Below are 23,718 nucleotides of genomic sequence, written 5' to 3'. Positions count from 1 at the left end.
AATTGGGGTATGGTCACTTAATGATGACCAAGTCATGGATTTTTAGTGGATATCCAGCATTAAAGCATGCCACGTGGTCACGTAGATGGGTTGTAATATGTCAGGATAATGATCTCAAATATGATGTCCAAAATATGATCTGATATTTACTCACAAGGTTTTCTGGATTGTTTTATTCATCCCGAAAAGAAACCCCTCATTTTGTAGCTTGGTAGTGACTTTGAATGTACATCCTTATGTCATTCCAGCCAAAACTAGGATCTTGCAGCTGGAAGAATCGATACAACATAATATTAAGCAATATTAATGTGATTCTATAAATAAATTCAATAATTACAGAGCACTTTGACAGTAAATATCCATGCTTCATACCACATTTTTGACATCACAAGTGAGCTCAGCATCCTGTAAAACAAGAAATCATATATTTCAAGCCACACTGATCTCAAACATAATGATGGGGTAACAATTTTATCAGATTTGGATTCTACAAACAAATTGACCATAGAAACACCTCTGCTCCGAAACGTCATTGTTTGCCCCACCTTAATAATAGTGATATATTTGTATTGAAGGTGTTTTCTTCTCAAAGTGGCAATATCCTGAAACAAATATCAACGAGAAAAGCTGATTAAATTATATTATGCCAGCTAAAAAACACCCTTGGTGATAAATCTGTACACCTCTTTTGCAATACATGCAATCACAGGGAAAGCAATTCCCGCAACAGTAACGTTAAAGCACAGTGTTGGTTTGGAGGTCCATGGAGAGTAGCTGTTAAGCGTTCATGATGTGATTACAGCTGGGCAGATGTTTCTTTTATAAAGTCAGTCAGTCCAACACTCCTGAACCAGTTGACATATACATTCGTCTGGAAGTTCAAATTATTTTTGGTAATGTTTAACGAAACCACTAGAGCACATTGATTTATTAATCATCAGCTAATGGATGTGACACATTTGGTAATTCTGACATACAGTTTTAGAGAAACAACCCACTACATTTTTCCATCAGTAGCAAGATATATTTTGTATGCACCATCCCACAGGCAGGACAGCACATATCACGGCCTTTGATATACCAGTCGTGATGCACTGGCTGGAACGAGAAATATATCAGTGGGTCCATCAACGGAGATCAATCCTAGACCGACCGCGCATCAGGCGAGCGCTTACACAGGTCAGCGTCTTACCAATTCTCTTTTAGTAGAACATTAAGTGAGCTCATTTACAAAGCATGTTGTTGAAATGTGCAGATCTCCTGGAGTCACTTTATTTGAGTAGATCAGACAGAGAAGGAAAGGTTATGAATGATATTCATAGCCATCGTACTGGCTGTGAACGTTGATGAACGAGTGACGTAGCTGCACATCTCAACATGCTTGTTTCAAAAGTAACTGCTTAAGTGTCAGGCATGGGTTTGTTGAGAGCATGGGATTCAGTACCACCACCACCACCACCGCCACCAGTACCAGCACCACTACTGCTATTACTACTACTACAACGATTACTATTACTACTACTATTGCAACAACGACTACTACTACTAGTACTACTGCTGCTGCTGCTACTACTACTACATTAACGACGAAGACTACTACTACCACTAATTATCAATCAAACGGTCAATTAGTCAGTCAAACAATGAATCAATCAATCAAAACAAATATTACAAAATTAAAGTAGTCTAAAAAATCTTCACTTGACAAATAACTAAGCAATAACAAAACATATTTCCAGTTCCATTTTTGGCTACTTGATTCAAAATTTAATCCAGTGTTTTAATTCAGTTACTGTTCATTGTGTTGATACGGATTTTCTCTAGCCTGTTTTGCAGGATGTTTTTTTTTAATTCCTAATCAAATCTAAGCCATGACGCAAGCCGAACGAATTGAATACCATGGCAAAATAAATTCACTATTAAGTTCCCTCTTGATCCTGTATTAAATAAATGTGTCGAATTAGACGACGGCTAAAGGAATATGTGTAGACCTACTACTTTCAGAGTGGCCATCATTTCAAAATAAATCTGCAGTTAATTAAACTGATCTAACAGGCCCGCACCAAATGTGTGTGGAGAGGGAGTACAGTGGTGCGAAAATGCACTTGTGGGAAAATTAGTCTTAAAAAGAATATTATATCCATTTTGGGTTTCTTAATAGAGATACGACCGGGGAGGGGTGGGGGGGGGGGGGGGGGTGATTGCGGCTGTCCGCATGGCTAAGACATATTAGGATTAAGACGGTGAACACTTGTACACTAGCAACACACACACACACACACACACACACACACACACACACACATATATATATATATATATATATATATATATGTATATGTGTGTGTGCGTACGTGTGCGTGCACGCGTGCGTGTGTGTGTTTATATTGTATGTATGTCGGTTTTGACTAGTACAAACATAGATATTAAAATCAAAGACCGTAGTTTTAGGTACTCGCGTTTTCAGAATTGAGTGATGCGGCATATGTAACTAAACTAGGAACCGTGGCAATTTCATGGTGATTTTTGGAACCAATGATATTTATATTCACTATTGTATACAGATAAAAAAAAAATATGGTTCCATTTTTTCTGATGAATATCAAGGTCATTTTGAGGTCACCAAAGGTCACCACTATAAATCTGTTCAAGGCACTAAGTAAAATGAAGTGTCACCGTATACTGTCTTTAAAATATTGGCATGTAGCATGTTAAAAGAAAGGAAACCATGTAAACTACACTAAAACATGAATAAATATTTGTTTCTTGTTGTTAGGGGCGAATATAGAAATGGGTACACTTGCATATTGAACTGATTCACTGTTAAAATGATTCTCTAATCAAGAGTCAAACATTGGTTGATATAAATTCAACTATAGAGAAGCATTACTAACATAGGCTGCTAATAAACTCAGTGGGTGTAATATAGTCGTATCATTGTATAGTATTGGAAAAGGTGTAGTATTGGAAGTGCTATGGTCTGATTTGCATAACCTCAAATATTTAGACTAATATGAAGCTTGCCTCTCTTCCTCCCACTGTTAAAGCCTTTGGTGAAAATGTTGCCCATACCCATCATCAGGTTGCAGCATGGAGGGATACTTTAGAACCAAATCCACCAACATTATTATTCAATTACATAAGGTTGGTCACAGGAAGTGACTTCTAAATCTCTTATATCGGCTACCATCCCTTATATCTCACTGGCTCCAAAGAAATTGCTGCAAGTAATAAGATGATCATGTGACAGTGAATCTTCAAGCAGAGCACATGTTTCTTTGTTGCAACAGTTCCAACCTGCTTATGCGAAAGTGGTCAAAATTGCTTCAATGAACGAGTCATGCTATTTGAATTGGAAGAAAAAGAGGACGAGTATGAAGAAGAATGGGTCAAATATAGAAACAAGACACCTGAAATATACTGTATTTAAATTCTCAAAATATATTGTAATAGTTTCTAACTAATACATTTAACCTTTGGTTGCACTAACAAAGAGATAGGTGAAATGTCCATATCCGTCAAATCAGTTTTGGCAATATAAAATATCATATATTATTTAATATATATTAATTATTTGTACTGTTGGCTTCAAATAATTGTTTTATTGCATTTGTTATCTTTTTTAAAATACAAAAATACATCCAATTCGTGTTTCTGTCATATCTGGTTACAGAGATAGACCACTTAATTCATTTTCACTCTCACTGGCGGCCATCTTGAATATTATATTAATTATTTCTATTATTCGCTTCAGATAATTATTATACTGAATTCTTTGTCCTTTAAAACATACAAAAAGAAAAATAATTCATGTTTTTATCATATCTGGTTACTAATATTTAGCACTTTATTGAGTTTCAGATTCTTTGGCGGCCATCTTTAATATTTTTATTTGCTCAAGGGTGACAACTTTACACTCTACTGGATATCACTACATACACCCCAAATATAAATAAACACCAATAACAAAACTATAACTGAGGATTTTGGGTTATGTCCTTCTGCTGCCGGACTATAATGGCAATAATGGAACACTACATTTTCTTGCATGCTGTATTATTGTCAAAAACACTTTTGTGCTGTGAGAATGCATGTTTGGTTAAAGCACAGAACTGTGTATTAATTATTGCCTCCCTAATGAACACAAATATTTCATCACAGCAGCCAAAGGAACATGGGCAATGAAGACACCTGCCAGGTCCTAGACTTCAAGATATCACATGGGCATCCAGTTGTCGAAACGTGCTTCCAGCGTAAAAAGCAAACCATGACTATAAAAAATATTCAGTTTCACAGATGTTGCTGCTATGGCCAGAACCAAGAAAACTGTCCATTGTGTGTATTTGGATCTTAGAATGTCCTTCACTGAGAGCATCACCTACTTAAAGCAAAATGTGTCTGTACATGACAAGAAATGTAATAAAACCTTCCTTTAAGAAAGATGCTGTTGTTCTCTAGATTTATTATAAGCTAGAGGTCATTTGAAAAAATTCTTATTCATCTTGAAACGATTTGAGAAACAAGCCATTCCTTCATAAATATATCATACTGGTCATTGCCCATCTTAATAAATGTTCATCATATGACTGAACGCTTAGACTTCAATGCCTCATGTATTTGCTGCTTTCTCTAAATATATTTCCATATGTCTCAACCTGATATTTCTCAGAAATGTCTTCTGGGTATATTTGGTCTGTTCATGGTGTCTGAGATTTTTCAACTTTTAACTGATCTTCCTATATGACTCCAGCTCTACTACCACCTTTCATAAAAGCATTATTCTGCTCATGTCCCAGGTCAATAACAACAGCAGAGAATGCTTATCATGTTTTGTTCACTGTGAAGCACCCTGTCGAATTCAGCATATACATCAACACTGTATTCATTAAGTGCCGCCAAATCTACAAATGGACTGAAGGTCATCTAGTTGTTTTGTTGTGTTGTTTCAAAAAACCAATAATGATAAAATACTATATACAAAACGAAGAGAGAGAGAGAGAGAGAGAGAGAGAGAGAGAGAGAGAGAGAGAGAGAGAGAGAGAGAGAGAGAGAGAGAGAGAGAGAGAGAGAGAGAGACTTTTATTTCCAACCGCTGAACTGGAAAGCAAAACTAGAACGGGGTTGATGATTTAGCTCTGTGATTGCATCAGTCTTTGACCGACATGAAATATAAATCATACATGCCTTCTTCTGTAAGATGGTGGGGATGTGTTACATTAGCGGCTTTTGGGAAGGGAGTCTGCCGTTCCTAAAGAAGCAACTCCAGCCTATGTATACCAGAACATCCACTAATTCACTACAAACAAAGATGCCTGTAACCACTTTGAGTGCTGCCATCTTCATTAGAAGGCATCCGAGAAGCATAATTAAGTGATATTCACTATGACTTAGTAAAAAAGGCATACAAGAGAACTTATGATCACATTCCTCACAGGTTGGTACTCCCTGGCTGATGGTTATCATGGAATACAGCCCACGAAATAATCTCACCTTCGTCCCCACCACACCATACTAAATTTAGTCCAGGTGCATGTGACTCATATGCTCTACAAGTGCCAGCAATATGTGCATTGGGCATACATACTAACCAGTATCTTATGAATCCTGCGAATATTTGCAACATAATTAAATATGTAAGTCACTTTCCCCAAAGAACCGTGTTTGGCATTAATTCTGATGCTGCCTTTGAAATGTTAAAAACTATGTAAATCTTTAATGTTAGCTACTTCTAAAACAACAACATGAAATTGTCATTAAGCAGTAAACTACAAGATGTGTAACGGACTTAAATATGTAAATATGTGTAATTAAGTGTGTAAATAACAATAAATATGTTCAATTCTGACACCTACACTGGCTTTCATAACAGCTAAAGTGGCCATTTTGAAATAAATCTCCAATGTTCCTATTTCAAAAATATTTCATAAGATGTCCTAAAATGGAAAATGGCATGTTTTTATTATCAAAGACATACATGTGTCCTTGATGGTGATAAGTCGGATGATGATGTCAATATTGAGTGAAACCTTTCAGATGTAGGAGCGGGACTTAGCCCAGTGGTAAAACGCTCGCTCGATGCGCGGTCGGTCTGGGATCGATCCCCGTGGATGGGCCTATCGGATTATTTCTCGTTCCAGCCAGTGCACCACGACTGGTATATCAAAGACCGTGATATGTACTACCCTGTCTTGGGATGGTGCATATAAAAGATCCCTTGCTTCTAATCGACAAGAGTAGCCCATGAAGTGGCGACAGCGGGTTTCCTCTCAATATCTGCGTGGTCCTTAACCATATGTCTGACGCCATATAACCGTGCAATACTCACCACAAGCTATCCATTGATATACTACATGTCACAATGATGCTTTAAGTCGATTTTGGGTACTGACCTTGAACAATGTCAAAATGGCCTTGATCTTCATTAGAAGAAATGGAATCATGCCTCTACACTAATTATGGAAAGTGAAAAAGCTTTAATAGCGGAAATAGTGTAAGTAAATTAAACAAATTTTAAGTAGAACTTCTAGAAGCACAATTAAAGGAACTGTCCTGTTTTATTTCGTTTTTTCGAAATTAATGGGAAACTAAATTCAGTTTGGATTAGGCCCTAATTTCAAAACATAGGACGACCAGAAACACCTTGAATGTACAGATAAATAAGAATCTGTATTTTATATATAATTATAGTCCTTATTTAAAGATGTTATTAGTTGGAAATATCTTACAATGGCAGCAAACTTAACTCAAGACAGTCTCTTTAAAAAATAAACTCTGTGTGTTTTATGAACGTTAAAACACGTATTAACAGCACTATATAACAGTTTTATGAACGTTAAAACACGTATTAACAGCACTATATAACAGTTTTATGAACATTGACATAATTATATAATACATTATTTTAAATCCATATGAAAGAAAATAACAAGAGACTTTCAAAGTTTCGGCATAAACACCTTTGCTATTTACTTTTTACAATCTTTCTTTCTTTCTTTCTTTCTTTATTTTTATTTTATTTATTTATTTATTTACAGACGACAAATATATAATTCATTCACAACTACAAACCCACCTGAAATTAAACTCTTTAAGGAGAGAGAAGTGAAAATTTTCATTGTTAAGCTTCAGTTTTACTTCTTGAAAATTACAAACATATTTTTAAATATATTTCATTTTCAGAACGAACCAATCAAAACAATAGGAGAAAGACTTTGAAATTTTCAGTGTTAGATATCAATTTTAATTTGTATATTTTATATTACACAGAATCTCACTACATTCCCGGAATGTTATTACGAGCGGACTTTGAAAAAGCTTTCGTTTCTATTTCATGGTAATTAAAACACAAGACTCTTAATTTGTTTGGATCTGGTGCAGATATCTAACGATGGATCTCCGTCTTTTATAGCAATATCAAATCGAGTGACAACTGTCTTATAGTTAATAGTAATATGTCCTCTTCCTTTCCTATAAATAGTGGCTACATGCAGTGATATCCCTTATCGCCGTATAGTTTCCTTCTCTGTGTAGAAATTCTTGCAGCACTTATAAATACGAAACATTTTTTAAAATCAAAGATATTTCAGTGTCTAATAAAGAATATCTTATTTCATAGTATGTGCGTAATACAGATTTTATACTTGACGGTAGCAGACAATCATTTGAAAAGACAATAAATAAGTTGAACGTATTTGCTAAATGATCAGGATTAAATAGTATTCTAGTTCCTATGGAATAATAAACCAGAAGAGATAAAACGAATAACAATATGCAAAAGCTTTGAAAATAACTTGGATATGAAAATTGAAAAATAATTATCCAAGATGGAAAGCTCTTTTATATACATGTTTTCCCGAAGTTCGTAAAATTGCTCTTTTGGTAATAATTACTTCAAAATAATTTCTGAAATAGGCCTATTAATAATGATGTTTGGAAGGATTATATAGCTTAGCTTTCAATGATTTTTCAACATCAATTAAAGAGTTCTCTTTTTTTTTAAATTGTTTTATCCGAACCAATATTCTACAACTGAAAAAGAGATATGATGTAGAAAAAATTTGACTAAGAACACTCTTAGTATATTTTTTACCAAGTGGTAACTATATCTTTCTCTGTCTGAAAATATATAACTTACATCCCTTTCCCCCAAATGCTGAATAATTTTAAATATTGTTTTATTTTAATTCTTATTTTAATTTTATACAAATTCCGTAATAAAGAACATAATGTTTTAGTTATTTCCAATCCAAAAAGGATTTTCTTTTTTCGATTTTTGAAGGCAAGCTGTACCACGAAATAAACAATTAAGGGGGATAACTCTAAATTGTTTTTACAAGGAGCAAAATGTTTCTTTAATATTATTGAAATGTAAGAAAGCTCTTTAGAACACTATTTATAAATCATTTTAAATTTATATATGGCTGTGTGTATGGCTACACGACACAACTTTTTATAACACTTAAACACTACGAATAGTGGACAACTTGTTCCTACTTTCTAACTTTATATTGATATATGGTGGGTAGGATAAAGTTGAAATCTTAAGCTAAGTTAAGGCAGTTATTGTCTATGTACATACAGGTAATGTCTTTTAGCCCTAGTTAAGTGTGTAAACAAATGGTAGGTGACACAATGGTTTTAAAGAAGTTGGAAAATCCAAAATAAGCTGATTTATTTGAGACTACAATTCAAAAGAGACTGAGTAACATGTAAATAACTAAAAGACACTTTTAGCACAAAACCGGCTTTAAAATTGCTAGCAAGTTCCACATTAGGTTAATTGTATTTGTATAAAATAAAACTGGATTGGCAATTCACAACATAATTCAATTCTTTTGCAAATTTTAATTATTTTCTCAATTAAAGGAGACCGGACACCAAAAGACATGTAGTGTGTAATGGATTAAGTTAGCGTCAAAGACCGCATTACTCTAACGCCCGGCTCGCTGCGAGGCACCGGTCAGCTGCGCGTCTTAGGTTTGGGGTAAAAACAGAAGTGGGCGGGATTATGCATAGATCTGAACGAAAGCGAGGCAATACATCATCGGTGAGAGTTACTAAGCAATAATGTTATACGTGTTGATTCTTTGGTTGTGCCTTTTAGTCGTCTTCTTTTTTCTTTTTTTGTCTCCAGGTTTATCGGAAATTTAATTTACAAGATAATTAGTGTTATTATATACTGTCGACGTAATTATATGATGGTTAACTGCGCAGTGTTTAACTGCAACAGTAACAGCAATGCATCCCAAGAAACGGCCAACATCATGGTTTCGATTTCCAAAAAAACGAAAGTTGTTTTAAAACATGGACGTATTATTGTCGTCAAACGGGCTTTACACCAACTAAATACAGCAGGTTATGGTACATTTACAATGTGAAAATTAAAACAAGTATGTACTTAAGATATACATTAAATAAAGGTATTGCAATTTGTTCACATACGAATATTTAAACTTCACATTTATTTACCTATAATTACCAAATTAATTTTCTCCGACAGCCCATAACGACTCCATACTAACGTCTCTTGATCTAGTTGGTTTGTTAACCGTATAACAAAACACCTTCAAAACGTGAATTATTATGTTAGTTAACAATGTTTATAGTCAGTTCAGTATATTATTGTCATTAAAATTAAAATGCTAACACTTTGGCAGGAACAACATATGTACTGTGGCCAGAAGGAATGATGGTTAATTAGTTTTAAAGCTAATGTCGATTATTAAAGCATAATAAAATTGTACTTTTCAATGCTTTCTGTATGTCATATTAAAAATACTCTATACCAAATAATTATTTTAATACCTACCCTGGGTTTCTGCCAAAGGGTGCGGAGGGTAAACTTACATGTATGTACTAAATAATCTCAGAAATTAATGTGTATATATATATAATGTTTTATTTTTTCGATAGATTATAGTAACATATAATTGCTGTTTAAAATTTATAAAAGTGCATGAAATAAAATGTTCAGTAAAAAAAACATTTCAAACCTATAACCACCCAATATACTCCTTTGAATATATTTAGTTTTTACAGGCCCGCAGGAACGACTTGTGGGGAGGGCACTGACGGACCGGGTATAAACTTTACATCAGATTTTGGTTACAATGGCAAAAATTAATGTAATAAAGAAAAGCTCACAAGTGGAGGGCACCCCCCCCCCCCCCCCCCCCCCCACACACACACACACACAGTTTCTACGGGCCTGTTTTATTATGTACCCTCAAATTATTTTCTGGCAGAAAACCTGGTACCTTTGGCAGAGGTTGAAACAATTGGTCATCTAATTTTCGACTGTTACCATAAAATAATATAATTAATCACTTTTGGCATCTAGCAATTTAAACCAAAATTAACAATAGTTACCACATGGAATAAGCATCATATATTATTTTGTTTTACCTGTAATATATTTTACCTGTAATATATTTTCATCAGGACTTCCTTCTTCCTCCATGAATGATTAAAGAAAATAACACTGGATATATTGTAATTTTTTTTTTTTTTATTCCAATATATAACAAATGTGTTTTATGTCAGTATGTGGAGCAAATTACCTGAAACAGTTGGTTTGAAATCATGATTACAAAATCCTAAAGATAAAAGGAACTGGTTCCTAACCTCACCCTCTACATAGTATCTACATTTGTATAGGCCTGTAGGAACGATATTTGAAGTGGGGGGGAGGGGGAATACAGTCTCTAGTGAGGGATACAAACTAGATTTTTATCTTTATATCATCTTTATTTATGCAAAGTAGTGAAAACTTAAAACATACATTTTCATCCTAGAGTGTGTGGTGGAGAACAAGCCCCTAGGCCCGCCCCTCCCCAGTTCCTACGGGTCTGTTGTATTTTATATTAATAAATGCAAAGACTACATAATACTATTGTCGATAAGACATATTAGTGATTGTCAGTATGTGGCAACAGTATATATTTCCCAACATTGCTGTGTTTCTGTACCCGGCTGTGGACAGTTTCGGCAGACTGGTAGCACATTTTCTTAATAATTAAAAATACACGGTTTAACCAAACACATTAAAACTTGGAGGGTAACTAGTTAAGAGAACAAAGTTTTTTGTTAAATTATTATATCTTGCTTTGGTGAGGAGGGGACGCTTTTTGCAAATTTGCGAAATCAGCCTTTGGAATATCCACTGACGTGTCATATTTACATCTATGCTGAACAAGATTTATGATGAAATATTATTAAATTTTGTGTGCTTTTCTTCTAATTAGGTCCATTTGTTTCAGTTTACATTAAAAATGTCATAAAAAATTATGTTTAAAAAAATGCTTGTATGCTAGTCTATGACCGTGTGGCTTCCTTGTCTTCGTCGGCAGTTGATTCATCCGAATTTTCGTCTAAGACAACATTTCCAGGATTAGGGACAAAGTCTCTGATAAGTGGTTCAAACTGATACAGTTTGATGCCATTAGCACAAGCTGGACACAATTCTTCGTCACTTGAATCGCTAAGTTCGTCCATGCTGCTTGGTAGTTTCTTCAGTTTTCCTCTCATCGATGACGTCACAGGTCTAGCTCATCAATTGTCGACAGTTTCCGCCAAACATCGGAAATCGGCGAAAAAAAACCCCCAACCAAGACTGGCACGCTTAACATAGTCAATAAGGGGAGTGCGGTAGTTGCGTGTTGTGGTTTATGACGGCAAACAATTCATTACGCCGTATATATGGTTTGGTGTCCGGTCTCCTTTAAGGATGCACATACAACATGGAATATATGGGAAGGGCACCATGGCATATTTTTGGTAATTGACAGCATCAGATTTTCGGGGGCACAATGGCAAGTAAGGAGGGCAACGACAGCACTTGCCATCAGTGCCATGGTAAAATTCGAGACCTGGTAATTCCCTGATAAGGGACCATTTGGTATTGGAGTAAGTTGACCTACATCTGAAAAGAAAATGTTACATGTCTCGGGTATTTGTGTTTATATTTTGCATTAATAAATGATGTGATATGGTGAAGTGAGACTTCAGTTTTTGTTTCACGGATTAGGCTTCTTTTAACAAAAGTCATACCAAAGTGATTACAGTTCAAAATAAGTGTCATCATTATTAGAAGTGTCAAACTAGCATGGTATCTGGAGAAATTACACATTCCAACCACAAGTTAAAATAAACATTAATTTGTAGTGTAACAGTCTTCTTTTTTTCTTTTCTTTTTTTACAGTGTTGAAATGGATGACCTTTCAGATGACGATGCGGTACCTGATCTTGTATTGGCAGACATCAAGAAAGTACCAGTAACAATTATTACTGGATTTCTAGGTTATATAAATGTTTTAATATCTATTGTAATAGTATTGTGCAGGGAACATTTTATTCAGTATCACGTCACAATTCTCGACACAATTAAACAGTATTTACTAATCAATTTTCAATTGACTAGAAATATTACTAATCAAGATTTTAAAAACACAATGTTCCCTGTTGTGTATATTTAGATATAATGCATCAAATGTCAGTATTTTTGTAATGTATTAGATGTAAAATAGATGACATTTTAGACACCATATCTATACAATTATTTTAAAATGTCTTGCAGTCTAACCTAGAACTGTGACTGGAGTGGTTACTTCCAATAACTTGTATAAGTTCTCCGAGACACTTCTAACAAATTGGGGCTTTATGGACCCATCCTGTGTAGGTTTTGTCTTTAACATTAACAACACATTTATCATTTGATTGTATTTCATTTTATCCCCATATTATGACATAAAAAAAAATCATTTAAAAATAATTAATTAATAGATATTTACTGTTTCATAGGTGCTGGAAAGACCACTCTGTTGAACCATGTCCTAAATGAACAGCATGGGAAAAAAATTGCTGTCATTCTTAATGAATTTGGTGAAGGTAAAAATGTAACAAGTGCTTATTGCACTCGTCCTTAGTACCTTTCCTTATAAATGTATAATATTATAAATAGTAATTATACATAATACTCTATTAACAGAAAATAATGGATTTACTACAGTAAACTAATTTGCATTTTAAAGTGACATAACGAAAGAAACAGGTTACTAGAAAGCTTTATTTGTGTTATTTATTATGCAGCAAATGTATTTTTGGTTTAAAATGTTTATACATGCAATTGATTTCACCGTCTGGTCAGTTAAATATACTGACCTCTAATGACTTCTCTGTTCTTAGCAAAACAATCACAAAATTAAATTAGTATAGTATTTTATTTAATTAAATTAATTATTTTTCATTAACAAAAAAAATACCGTAACTTGTGTTGTTTTAGGTGACTCTATAGAGAAGTCGTTGTCAGTAGGTGAAAAGGGTGAATTGTTTGAAGAGTGGTTGGAATTACGAAATGGATGTCTGTGCTGTTCAGTCAAGTGAGACTCGGTTTGTTATCGATGTATAAGACATAAATTGTGTAAACTCATGTAGCATAGTGAGGTTATTTTATACTGAACTTATATGTTGATCATTTCGCAAACCAGTTTGTCTGGGGTCTGTCGACCTTTCCTTTTAGTCTATCTGCTTCTACAGTTTTGATTAAATTGTTCTTAAACATGATACAATGATCATCTGGGGCACCCTCCACAAATTAATAGAGAAGTATTTTGAATTTTTATTAAATTTTAAAAATTCAAATCAAAATTTAACATTGAACATTTTCAAAGTCTCTTTTGTCCTAAAGTTTTAAATTTAAAAGAAATTTTACCATTGCTATGACATTTGTCAGGAGAGCTTTTGTCTGGTGTCTTTCTGTCTTGTGTTTGTCTGCCAACTTTTGCTTTGAAGTCTTATCTTCTTGTCGAGTTTTGACTGGATTGTTCTGATATTCTAAGGTGGTCTTTACATAGTAATTAACTATCTACTACTGACAAATTAAATAGCACAGCTCTGTAGTCCGATGGGCCTCTTGTTATAGTTAGAAAGAACACAACTTTTTTCATTAAATATACACAAATCCATTTCTAACATCTTTTCTTGACCTGTTTTACGTAACATTTGATGTAACAATGTCATTTTCTGACATTTATCGAAGAATAATGTTTAGTTTATAAGTGACGTCATCCAATCAGAATAGAGTAAGTCGTATTAACAGCAGGAAGTTTGTAGTTATAATGATTTAAACCAAAATTTTAAATTGTAGAACGCAAGTTCATCAAGTCACAATATAAAACATTTGGGTTAAATTGTTATAGGTTATTATGCCCTATATACAATATAATACAATGCAGACATCACAGCACAGCACAACACAATTGCAACATAACACAACATAACACAACACAACATAACACAACATAACATAACATAACATAACAATATAATAATCAATTATTTAGGAAGAGTATAATCTAATTCAGTCTGTTTTATGATAGATCACGTGGGGAGGGTGGGAGACACTAAACTTATTATTTTATACCTGGTATGACTGCCATATCTTATCCCCTCTGCATACAGAAAATATTGCTTCCCACCTACCTCTTATGTGATCAAATTGTGGAACTGTCCTTATACAATGTGCCTAAAATTATAAATGTTTTACAGTATGTCTAAATTTGGTGAAGTGCAAGGTTTCTTTATGTGAGTGATTGCTAATTGTGTCTAGTGGCCATGTTCCACACGTGTCTCAGACGTGTTCAGTACTGCTGTTAATTTTTACTGTCCAATATTTCCAAAAATTACTTTATTTTGTATTATTAGGGACAATGGTGTACAAGCAATAGAAAACCTGATGTCAAAGCGTGGTAAATTTGACTACATTCTCTTGGAGACAACTGGCCTGGCAGACCCTGGTAAGTTCTTCACTGTTGGTTATTTTAAAAGACAATCAGACAAGACTTTTTGACTGGCATATTTAATACACATTACTGCTTGATATCAACAAACATATTAGTATATTTAATTAATAAAACGGTACAAATGTAGACGACCGCTTTATATTTATATCGGGTGCAGTCATTTTGCTCCATCCCATTGAATCTTCTCTCTGGTGAGCTGGTAGTTACATAATACTTAACGTATCACAAATATAGGTCTTAGTCTTAGAACTGAAATAACGAGCTTACTGATCTGTTGGTAAAACAAACATGCATTGCAATGTTCTGTAATACTAATAATATCAATCCCAGTAAACTAGAAATAATTTTATATTATTTTCCTATACAAAATAAACCACCATTGTCAACCTGGCTGCTGTCTAGACACATAAAGAATATGTACCAGTATTATTAACATCACAGGGTATTGTGATGCATTTTTTACCAATCTGATGTGTTAGTCTTGGAGGTAAAAAAGTAGTTTAAAATAAGATTTCATTCTATCTACCTTCGAGAGAGAGAGAGAGAACATACACCATGGTTATGGTTATTCCATGTAGGATGATGTGCTGCATGATATTTTAGTGGAGATCAACTTTAAAAATTGTGTGTGTTGGGGGGGGGGGGGGGGTAGAGGTCAGTAAAGGTCAAGGGTGTACGAATTTGAAGAAAACACAAATAGCACATTGAATTAGCCAAACTATTGCTTTAAAATTTTGATTTGCATGTTATTCAATGCAAAATCTCAAGTTTTAACTACACTTTTCTCAGTTAGACTGATTTTTAGAGTAAAAAAGTGTTTTCAAATAGGATATGGTTTTACCAGAGAGGGAGTCCAAGCGACCACCATGGTTATTCCATGTAGGATGATGTCCTGCATCATATTCCAGTGGAGGTCAGCTTTGAAAAGTGTGTGAGGGTCACCAGAAGTCATTAAAGGTTAAGGGCTATAAATTTGAAAAAAACAGTAAAACAAAAATTCTTCATAAATATTATCTTCCCACTCGTACCTTTTATATGGGATTACTTATAAACACAAACAACACACTGAATTAGCCAAATTATTGCTTTAAAATTTTATTTGCATAGTATTCAATACAAAATCTCAACTTTAATGTTAATTTTCTCAGTTCTACTGATTGTTTTTTTTATCTAAAGAAGTCATTTTAAATAGGATTTCATTCTACCAGAAAAATGCTAATATTTTTATAACATCTATGTACTATATATTAGGTCCAATTGCCTCAATGTTTTGGCTTGATGAAGAACTATGCAGCGATATATATCTTGACGGTATGTAGTTTTTTGCTTCTAATGATAGTGAGTGGACATGAGATCACTGTTATGTACACGTTTTATGTTGTAATGACAAATATTGCATGATTGTGATAGTGAGTGGACATGAGATCACTGTTATGTACACGTTTTATGTTGTAATGACAAATATTGCATGATTGTGATAGTGAGTGGACATGAGATCACTGTTATGTACACGTTTTATGTTGTAATGACAAATATTGCATGATTGTGATAGTGAGTGGACATGAAATCACTGTTATGTACACGTTTTATGTTGTAATGACAAATATTGCATGATTGTGATAGTGAGTGGACATGAGATCACTGTTATGTACACGTTTTATGTTGTAATGACAAATATTGCATGATTGTAAAGAGTGCATAGATTCCAGCTATATGGACACCTGTCTTTATCTAGAGAATGCATAATTGATTTTGATGGGGTAAAAAAAGCTTTTAGTACAGCAGACATAAATTAATTTCCATGAGAGAAAACACATTACATTACTTATTGTCTTAAGTTGTCTGGACAGTAAACCTTTTGTTAAATCTTTAAAAGTGCATCCATGGAAAAGCAGATTTTTGCAGACAAAATTATCACAATATGCAGCCCTTTTCCCTAAGATTAATAACATCAAAAATTGTTTTGTATTGTGTGGATGTATGTAAAATATATATATACAATGTTATAACTTGGGCATTATGAGTTGTTCTAATTGTAGAGTACTACAATATTCTACATACATGTGTAACAATGCATTATGATAATTAGTGGAATGTTTGTGTGGGTATGTGTGTGTCTTGTAATGTGTAATTAATGTTATAAAAAAGAAGATAATTTGAAAAAGTGCTGTTCCCCATTTTATTGTGGACTGACATTGTGAGGTGACATTCAAAGGCTCCCCAACCCTGACATCATCTGTGTTTCTGGGGACAATAAATAATTTGAACTGTAAAGGAAATAATACAAATCTACATCCACTGCTATATAATGCCTATGTACCTTTTTTATGAGTTTATTGTATTTATTTGCTGTTATTGATATGATTTAATTTTTATTTCAGGTATTGTTACAATGATTGATGCCAAGTTCTGTCATAAGGTAAGATATTTTGTATTTAAATTTTAAATGTTATTGATTTGAAAATCTGGGGATTTCTTCTTTTTGGGGGGGGGGGTAGGGGTATTGGGTTGGGTTTTTGGGGGGGGTGGTGTCTACTTGACTAGGTTTCTCAACACTCCTTGTGAATCAACAGATGGTGTATTTTCATAGATTTTAATATGAATGGAATATTGAATTTTTAAAATTACAAAATCAAAAACACTGAGGTACACAAGTCATGAAATGTTAACAAAGACAAGATTCCATTGTGCTTATAAAACTTTGAATTCTGGAATTTGACACGCTTGAAGCTTAATGGTTGGATAAGCATGGACACTGGTATCAACCACTAGTCTGTGGAGTGATGCTGTTCCACAACAGTGCAAACAGGGAGCAAACGTGAAAGTGATCTATTTCTGGAAAATGGCCAGTTTGTCTGCAACATGACAAAGGTTGAGAAACACTGGTATACAATTAGGTTAATGTCAGTCGTGTTTTTCTTTTATTTTGCATTCATAATACAAGTGGGTTGATAAAAACTCTTTTTTTTGTGTTGTACAGAATTGAACAAACATTTTCTTACTTCAACTTTTTATTATAGCATCTCTATGTAGTGAAGGAAGATAACTCCATTAACGAAGCACAAAGGTGATATATTGCCATCTTTTTTTCAATTGATTGTAAATAGTTTATAATTTGATGAATCAGAAATTAACTTTTTGTTTTTCTTTATTAAGTCTATTTACTTATTAGTATAATATATTAATATGTGTTGCTTTTTTTCCCTTAAGAAAGCATACAGTTAAGTAACTTAAATATACGGTTACAAGCTCAGGCAATTCTCATTGGCTCAAACTGTGTTCCATACCCTGAATGTGCTGTCTTGCTTAAGTAACTTAAATATACGGTTACAAGCTCAGGCAATTCTCATTGGCTCAAACTGTGTTCCATACCCTGAATGTGCTGTCGTGCTTAAGTAACTTAAATATACGGTTACAAGCTCAGGCAATTCTCATTGGCTCAAACTGTGTTCCATACCCTGAATGTGCTGTCGTGCTTAAGTAACTTAAATATACGGTTACAAGCTCAGGCAATTCTCATTGGCTCAAACTGTGTTCCATACCCTGAATGTGCTGTCGTGCTTAAGTAACTTAAATATACGGTTACAAGCTCAGGCAATTCTCATTGGCTCAAACTGTGTTCCATACCCTGAATGTGCTGTCGTGCTTAAGTAACTTAAATATACGGTTACAAGCTCAGGCAATTCTCATTGGCTCAAACTGTGTTCCATACCCTGAATGTGCTGTCGTGCTTAAGCCATCACACATAAGGTTGGTAGGTACTGGGTTCGCAGCCTCATACCAGCTCCCATCTAGAGTGAGTTTTAACGATTCAATGGGTAGGTCTAAGACCACTACACCCTCTTCTCACTAACCACTAATAACAAACAACTGACCCACTATCCTGGATAGACAGTCCAATAGCTGAGGTGTGTGCCCAGAGCAGCATGCTTGAACCTTAATTGGATATAAGCACGAAAATAAGTTGAAATGAATTAATGAAACGGACAGTTTTATACTATGGGAGTGATGGTAAATGATCTTATTCTGCTTAAGATGATTTATGTAGACAGTTTCAAGCAGATTTTACTATCTAGTCTTTTATTACAGTTTTATGACATTTTTATGGTGCATTACTACTATTTATAAAAAGAATAATTGGTTGCTTGAATTAGTCATACATACATACATGTACATACATACACATACATACATACATCTATGTATGTAACAGTCAACCTCGACATACATACAGTATATAGATATTCATACATCAATACATACTAGCCAGTGCCAGGTCTGCCCACTGTTTCATGCACGTAAGTGGGATCAACCGCATAGATTGTAGGCCCCATGCATATGGTTGAGTTTAAAGAGCATTCTTTCTATGGATGTTCAATAGCTCAGAGTGCATCGTGGTTAGTGTGCAATTTGCTGGCAATTCGGTGCCACATGTTCGAGTTCTAGCAACGGCATGGGACAATTTGTGAGGCCAGAAAGAATTTAATTATCTCCTGCGCCAGTGCGGTAATATCTATGTATGTAACAGTCAACTTTGACATATATACAATATATAGATATTCATACATCAATACATACATCAACATACATACATACATACATACATACATATATATATACATATATACATACATCCATACATACCAGTACACACACACACACACACACACAGATATATATATAGGGCAACGGTCCCTGTATTCGACCACTTAAGAAAGAAAGGATTATAACATGTTCATTTTATTGGCATTTGCTAATATTTGTTTCTCTTCGTAAATACTTTTTGTCAATGCTATTCATTGAATAGTTTTGTTCATGTGGTATATGCCGATTAGGGTAGGTTTGAGTGCCGAAAGGAACAGTATGCAGTATTCGACCAGCTGACCCAGTATTCGACGACTTTCTAATTAACTAATAAAACTAAACTTTGAAGTTTATATCAAACACCTATATCTAAAAAGTGTTGATTTTACCAACTGTAACACATATTCATGCATTTACGCATGCACACACATGCTTATATACACATTCACACACACACACACATACTTTCTGATAAACAGTCTCTTTGGTCCTATCTAAATTTACAGATAATGATATTAGACTGAAAATAAAAGAAAACATAATTGTGTAAGTCCTGACAAACAGTACCAAAAGACATAAAAAATAGTAAATTTGTGGTTCTTTGGAGTTTATTTTGGGAATGTATCCTCAAGCTTTTCTATTGGTCAAATACTGGGACAACCCTCTCTATCATATGTCATTATTTGATCACACTGCATTGCCAGCTCCATTTCATTATAAATAAAAACATTAAAGACATTTTCAAAGATTTCAAATGGATTAAAAATATTGCAAATGTTCACGGGATGTTGGATGGTGTAATAGCATGCTATAAAAATGGCCGACATTCATATTATCACTATAGCCGATGAGTATATACTTACATTCATTCACATGGTTATCGTCTGCTATTGCGTTTCCGGAAGAAAGAATGTTCACCCTGTCGCGTATGTTCAAAATACGTTGGGGAAATCTATATACTATTCAGTTTAAACAAGTATTGTAATTAATTCAATGCACTGGTTGAATACTGGGTACTGGTCGAATACTGGGGTCACTGCCCTATATATATACCAGTACATTATCAATTGAAAAGTCAATTAATATATAATTGGGAGTTCACCCTACCCTCAGCTGCTGCTGGCATTGTCCAGAGCCTATAGGACATTCCTTTTATGTCTATTTTAAAACTAAGTACATAACAAAAGAAAAGAGCTAACTCAGATGAATTTGAAATAATACATACATGTATATTGTATTAGCATGTTATGTACATGGTTAGCCAATATAAGTAACCATAAGCAAGTGATATAATGACAGTTCATAGAATGTAACTAACAAATTAAAATACTGAATGCCAAATAGCACTAAGTATAAAAAAAAATCATAGATTAAAAAATCGCAATAGAAACATTCAAAATAGTTTGACACAATCCACTCATTTGAGAGCGAAAATCAGTAATCAGACCGTGTCTGTAATTATGTATGATGTAATGCCATGTACTAACACCGACAACCGTTTAGTCAGCAATCTGTAAGTAACACCTGAATCCTCAATAGACACGACCAGTCGAGACACCAATGCTTTGCTCTGCTGACAATTAATTCTTCTTTAAAATATTACTGGCAACGATAGCTTGATCAATCCACCCACTTCAAGTTTTTGAAAGTGAAATACATATTAAATATCTATGGTGGGACTATAAAATTTGTTTGAGAGATTGAGTTTTCGAAGTCTGTTATTACTAGTTTGTATAGCAAGCCAGCCGGGACCATCGCTTCAGTTTGAGATATCGAAGTTTGAGTCATCGAATTTTTACTGAATATATATATATATATATATGAAGAGTTCAGGCACAAAATGCGATGGAAACCATTTCTTTCTAGTTTTTAGTTAAAGCCATTATTGTATGTCAGTAAAGGCTAATCGTAGGCCCGCTGTTTTGCTGCAAAACATGATTGATCCTTATGAAATTGTATTGGGTAAATCCCGTTTTTTTTATTATATCAAAACGCGATATACACCTATTAAAAAAATCACTTTTACTGCAAATGAAAAATGGAAATATCGTGTTTTGCGCCTAAACTCTTCATATATATATATATATATATATATATATATATATATATATATATATATACCTTTTGTTACTACTTAAAGTTTCACGCTATGAGCGATCATCAGGTAACGTGTACATGTAACTGCCCTGTCGTTACGTCATGAAGCAGTGACGTCACAACAGATGCAGTGGGTACGGGCTATTTTTCGGCTTAGCTTAGGTGGCTGTGTTAATCCATGTGGGTGGGTGTCGGCATTTGGATATAAGTTCATTTCTCTTGTTCAGTGAGTTGGTCCCTATAGCTTTCAGTACTTCCAAGTTTTCCTCAATGCATAGATTGCACTGCCCCGTGCTTCTCTTGAAGGTGGTCACTTTCCTTATTACGTGCCACGTTATTGTGTACTCAGCGGGTTTTTTTCCCAAATGTATTTCGACAGCTCTGTTTCCTTTTCGTACTTGCTTAAGACAGCCACTTAAGCTAAGCCGAAAAAGAATAGCCCGTACCCACTGCACCTGTTGTGACGTCACTGCTTCATGACGTAATGACAGGGCAGTTACACGTTACCCAATGATCGCTCATAGCGTGAAACTTTAAGTAGTAACAAAAGGTGTAACGGTATATATATTTATACTGGCTCCCCAAGAGGTAGAGCACTATACCAGCCACACCAGGAAGAATACTGTATTGTGTATATATATATATATATAAATACAGTGGAATCTCTTGAAAGGCTGTCAACAATGATTGCCTTGTTGTTTTAGCAAAGCCGTTTATAACACCTGTTGTTGCTGCAAGTGACAGTAACCTGATGCAATGGACTGACAAGGAATGGCAACAATTTTGTCTCTATTATGCATGTGAAAATTGTAGTTAACTCCATAAACTCAAAGCAAGTCCTAACAATTATTTTGCTTGGTTATGCTAGCACTAAGTATTTTCTTTTGCAGTATATTATGCAGATAACTTTTTGGTGCATACAAAATTATAAATAAATAAATATGCTTGGCCTTTAAATGATTAAACAATAATTTCAAATTATAAAGGGATACGAAGACTCCTGTAGGTGGCTGAATTCTTGGTACGAACTAGCCGATGGGTCAGACAAATTATGGTGTCCCAAAGGTGTTCAACCCAATGAGATTCTGCTGTATATATATACCGTATAATATTGAAAGTAATAAAATGTGACTATAATTCATATATATATATATATATATATATATATATATATATATATATATATATATATATATATATATATACTGTAAACTGTATTAATATTGCGACGTGGTTTTTTCGTGAATGTATACCTTAGCGTATGTTCGCGACGTGTAAATTTCGCGAACGACCGTTGACAGCTCAAAAAAAAAAGAAGTGGATAAAGACAGCTCACTGTAATTGTTATAAAGTTACTGTCTGTAAATCAATATTCTGTTATCCTACATCAAGCAATTGTGCCTGGTACAGAGTCTATAGAGGGGATTAGGCCCTACCCACCTCACCTGCATTAGAATCACAACTCACAGCTTCATTTGTTAACTGTTAACACCCTTTGGTAGATAAAACAATAAACGATTAGTCGCCATCGATTGATGTTACATAAAACAATTAATGATAAGTCGCAATCAAGGAGAGCTCGTGTATAGGCTGTGCCTGTTGAGTGAATCTGTTTGTGAATTTTATTCTCAATAAAATATTTCAAAATAAAACAAATTACTTTAAGCACACTTCAAACTGGAAAATAGTGCGTGCGTATTAATTTCACGACATAAGGTTGGACGCAAACAACGCGAAATTTATACGCACGCATTTTTTTCATGGTTTACAGTATATATATATATATATATATATATATATATATATATACATACATACATACATACATACATACATACATATATTTATATATACAGTCGAACCTGGTCACCTGTACATAACGGTCACCTGCCTATAACAACCACTATAAATCCCCCCAATGCATTTCCTTCCTTATTTGACCTGTACATAACGGTCACCTGTCCATAACGGCCAGCGGTCACTATTTTTCACACAAAATCGCAGGTTGAACCTGCTATAACGGTCACAAGATGATCGTCGTGAAGAAGTTTTTTGGTTTATTTTTTGTACCTGGTTGTCTTTATTTTTTCAGTCATCTTAAAAATTATAAATTAAATGTGTTTATATGGCCATGTCTGTAACTTTGCGTTTATTTTCCGTAAAAGTAAAGTTCCATTGTAATTCTCTGATCGTAATTTTAAAAAAACCCGGCACTTCCGTGACACGCAGTTACTGGTGG

General features: G+C 34.2%; 1 protein-coding gene across 4 annotated transcripts in view; it reads left to right on the top strand.

Moving 5' to 3' along the window:
* The first annotated feature begins 8,315 nt into the window (after nucleotides 1-8,315).
* Nucleotides 8,316-23,718, top strand: part of LOC121383176 (COBW domain-containing protein 1-like) — a 31,879-nt gene continuing 16,476 nt past the window's right edge. For 2 of the 4 annotated variants that reach the window (XM_041513022.1, XM_041513019.1), the window contains exons 1-8: nucleotides 8,316-8,367; nucleotides 12,200-12,297; nucleotides 12,799-12,885; nucleotides 13,280-13,376; nucleotides 14,701-14,792; nucleotides 16,050-16,109; nucleotides 17,180-17,217; nucleotides 17,819-17,865. In XM_041513022.1, the coding sequence (XP_041368956.1) occupies nucleotides 12,207-12,297; nucleotides 12,799-12,885; nucleotides 13,280-13,376; nucleotides 14,701-14,792; nucleotides 16,050-16,109; nucleotides 17,180-17,217; nucleotides 17,819-17,865 (512 nt within the window). In that variant the 5' untranslated portion in view covers nucleotides 8,316-8,367; nucleotides 12,200-12,206. Of the gene's footprint in view, nucleotides 8,368-8,397; nucleotides 8,581-12,199; nucleotides 12,298-12,798; nucleotides 12,886-13,279; nucleotides 13,377-14,700; nucleotides 14,793-16,049; nucleotides 16,110-17,179; nucleotides 17,218-17,818; nucleotides 17,866-23,718 lie in introns of those variants that run through there. The other 2 variants (XM_041513020.1, XM_041513021.1) reach the window with 2 other exon arrangements.

This window comes from Gigantopelta aegis, chromosome 10, assembly GCF_016097555.1.
Source record: "Gigantopelta aegis isolate Gae_Host chromosome 10, Gae_host_genome, whole genome shotgun sequence".
In the NCBI taxonomy this organism is placed as follows: domain Eukaryota; kingdom Metazoa; phylum Mollusca; class Gastropoda; order Neomphalida; family Peltospiridae; genus Gigantopelta; species Gigantopelta aegis.
The sequence above is the reverse complement of the archived record's forward strand: the minus strand, read 5'-3'. Positions and strand labels throughout refer to the sequence as shown.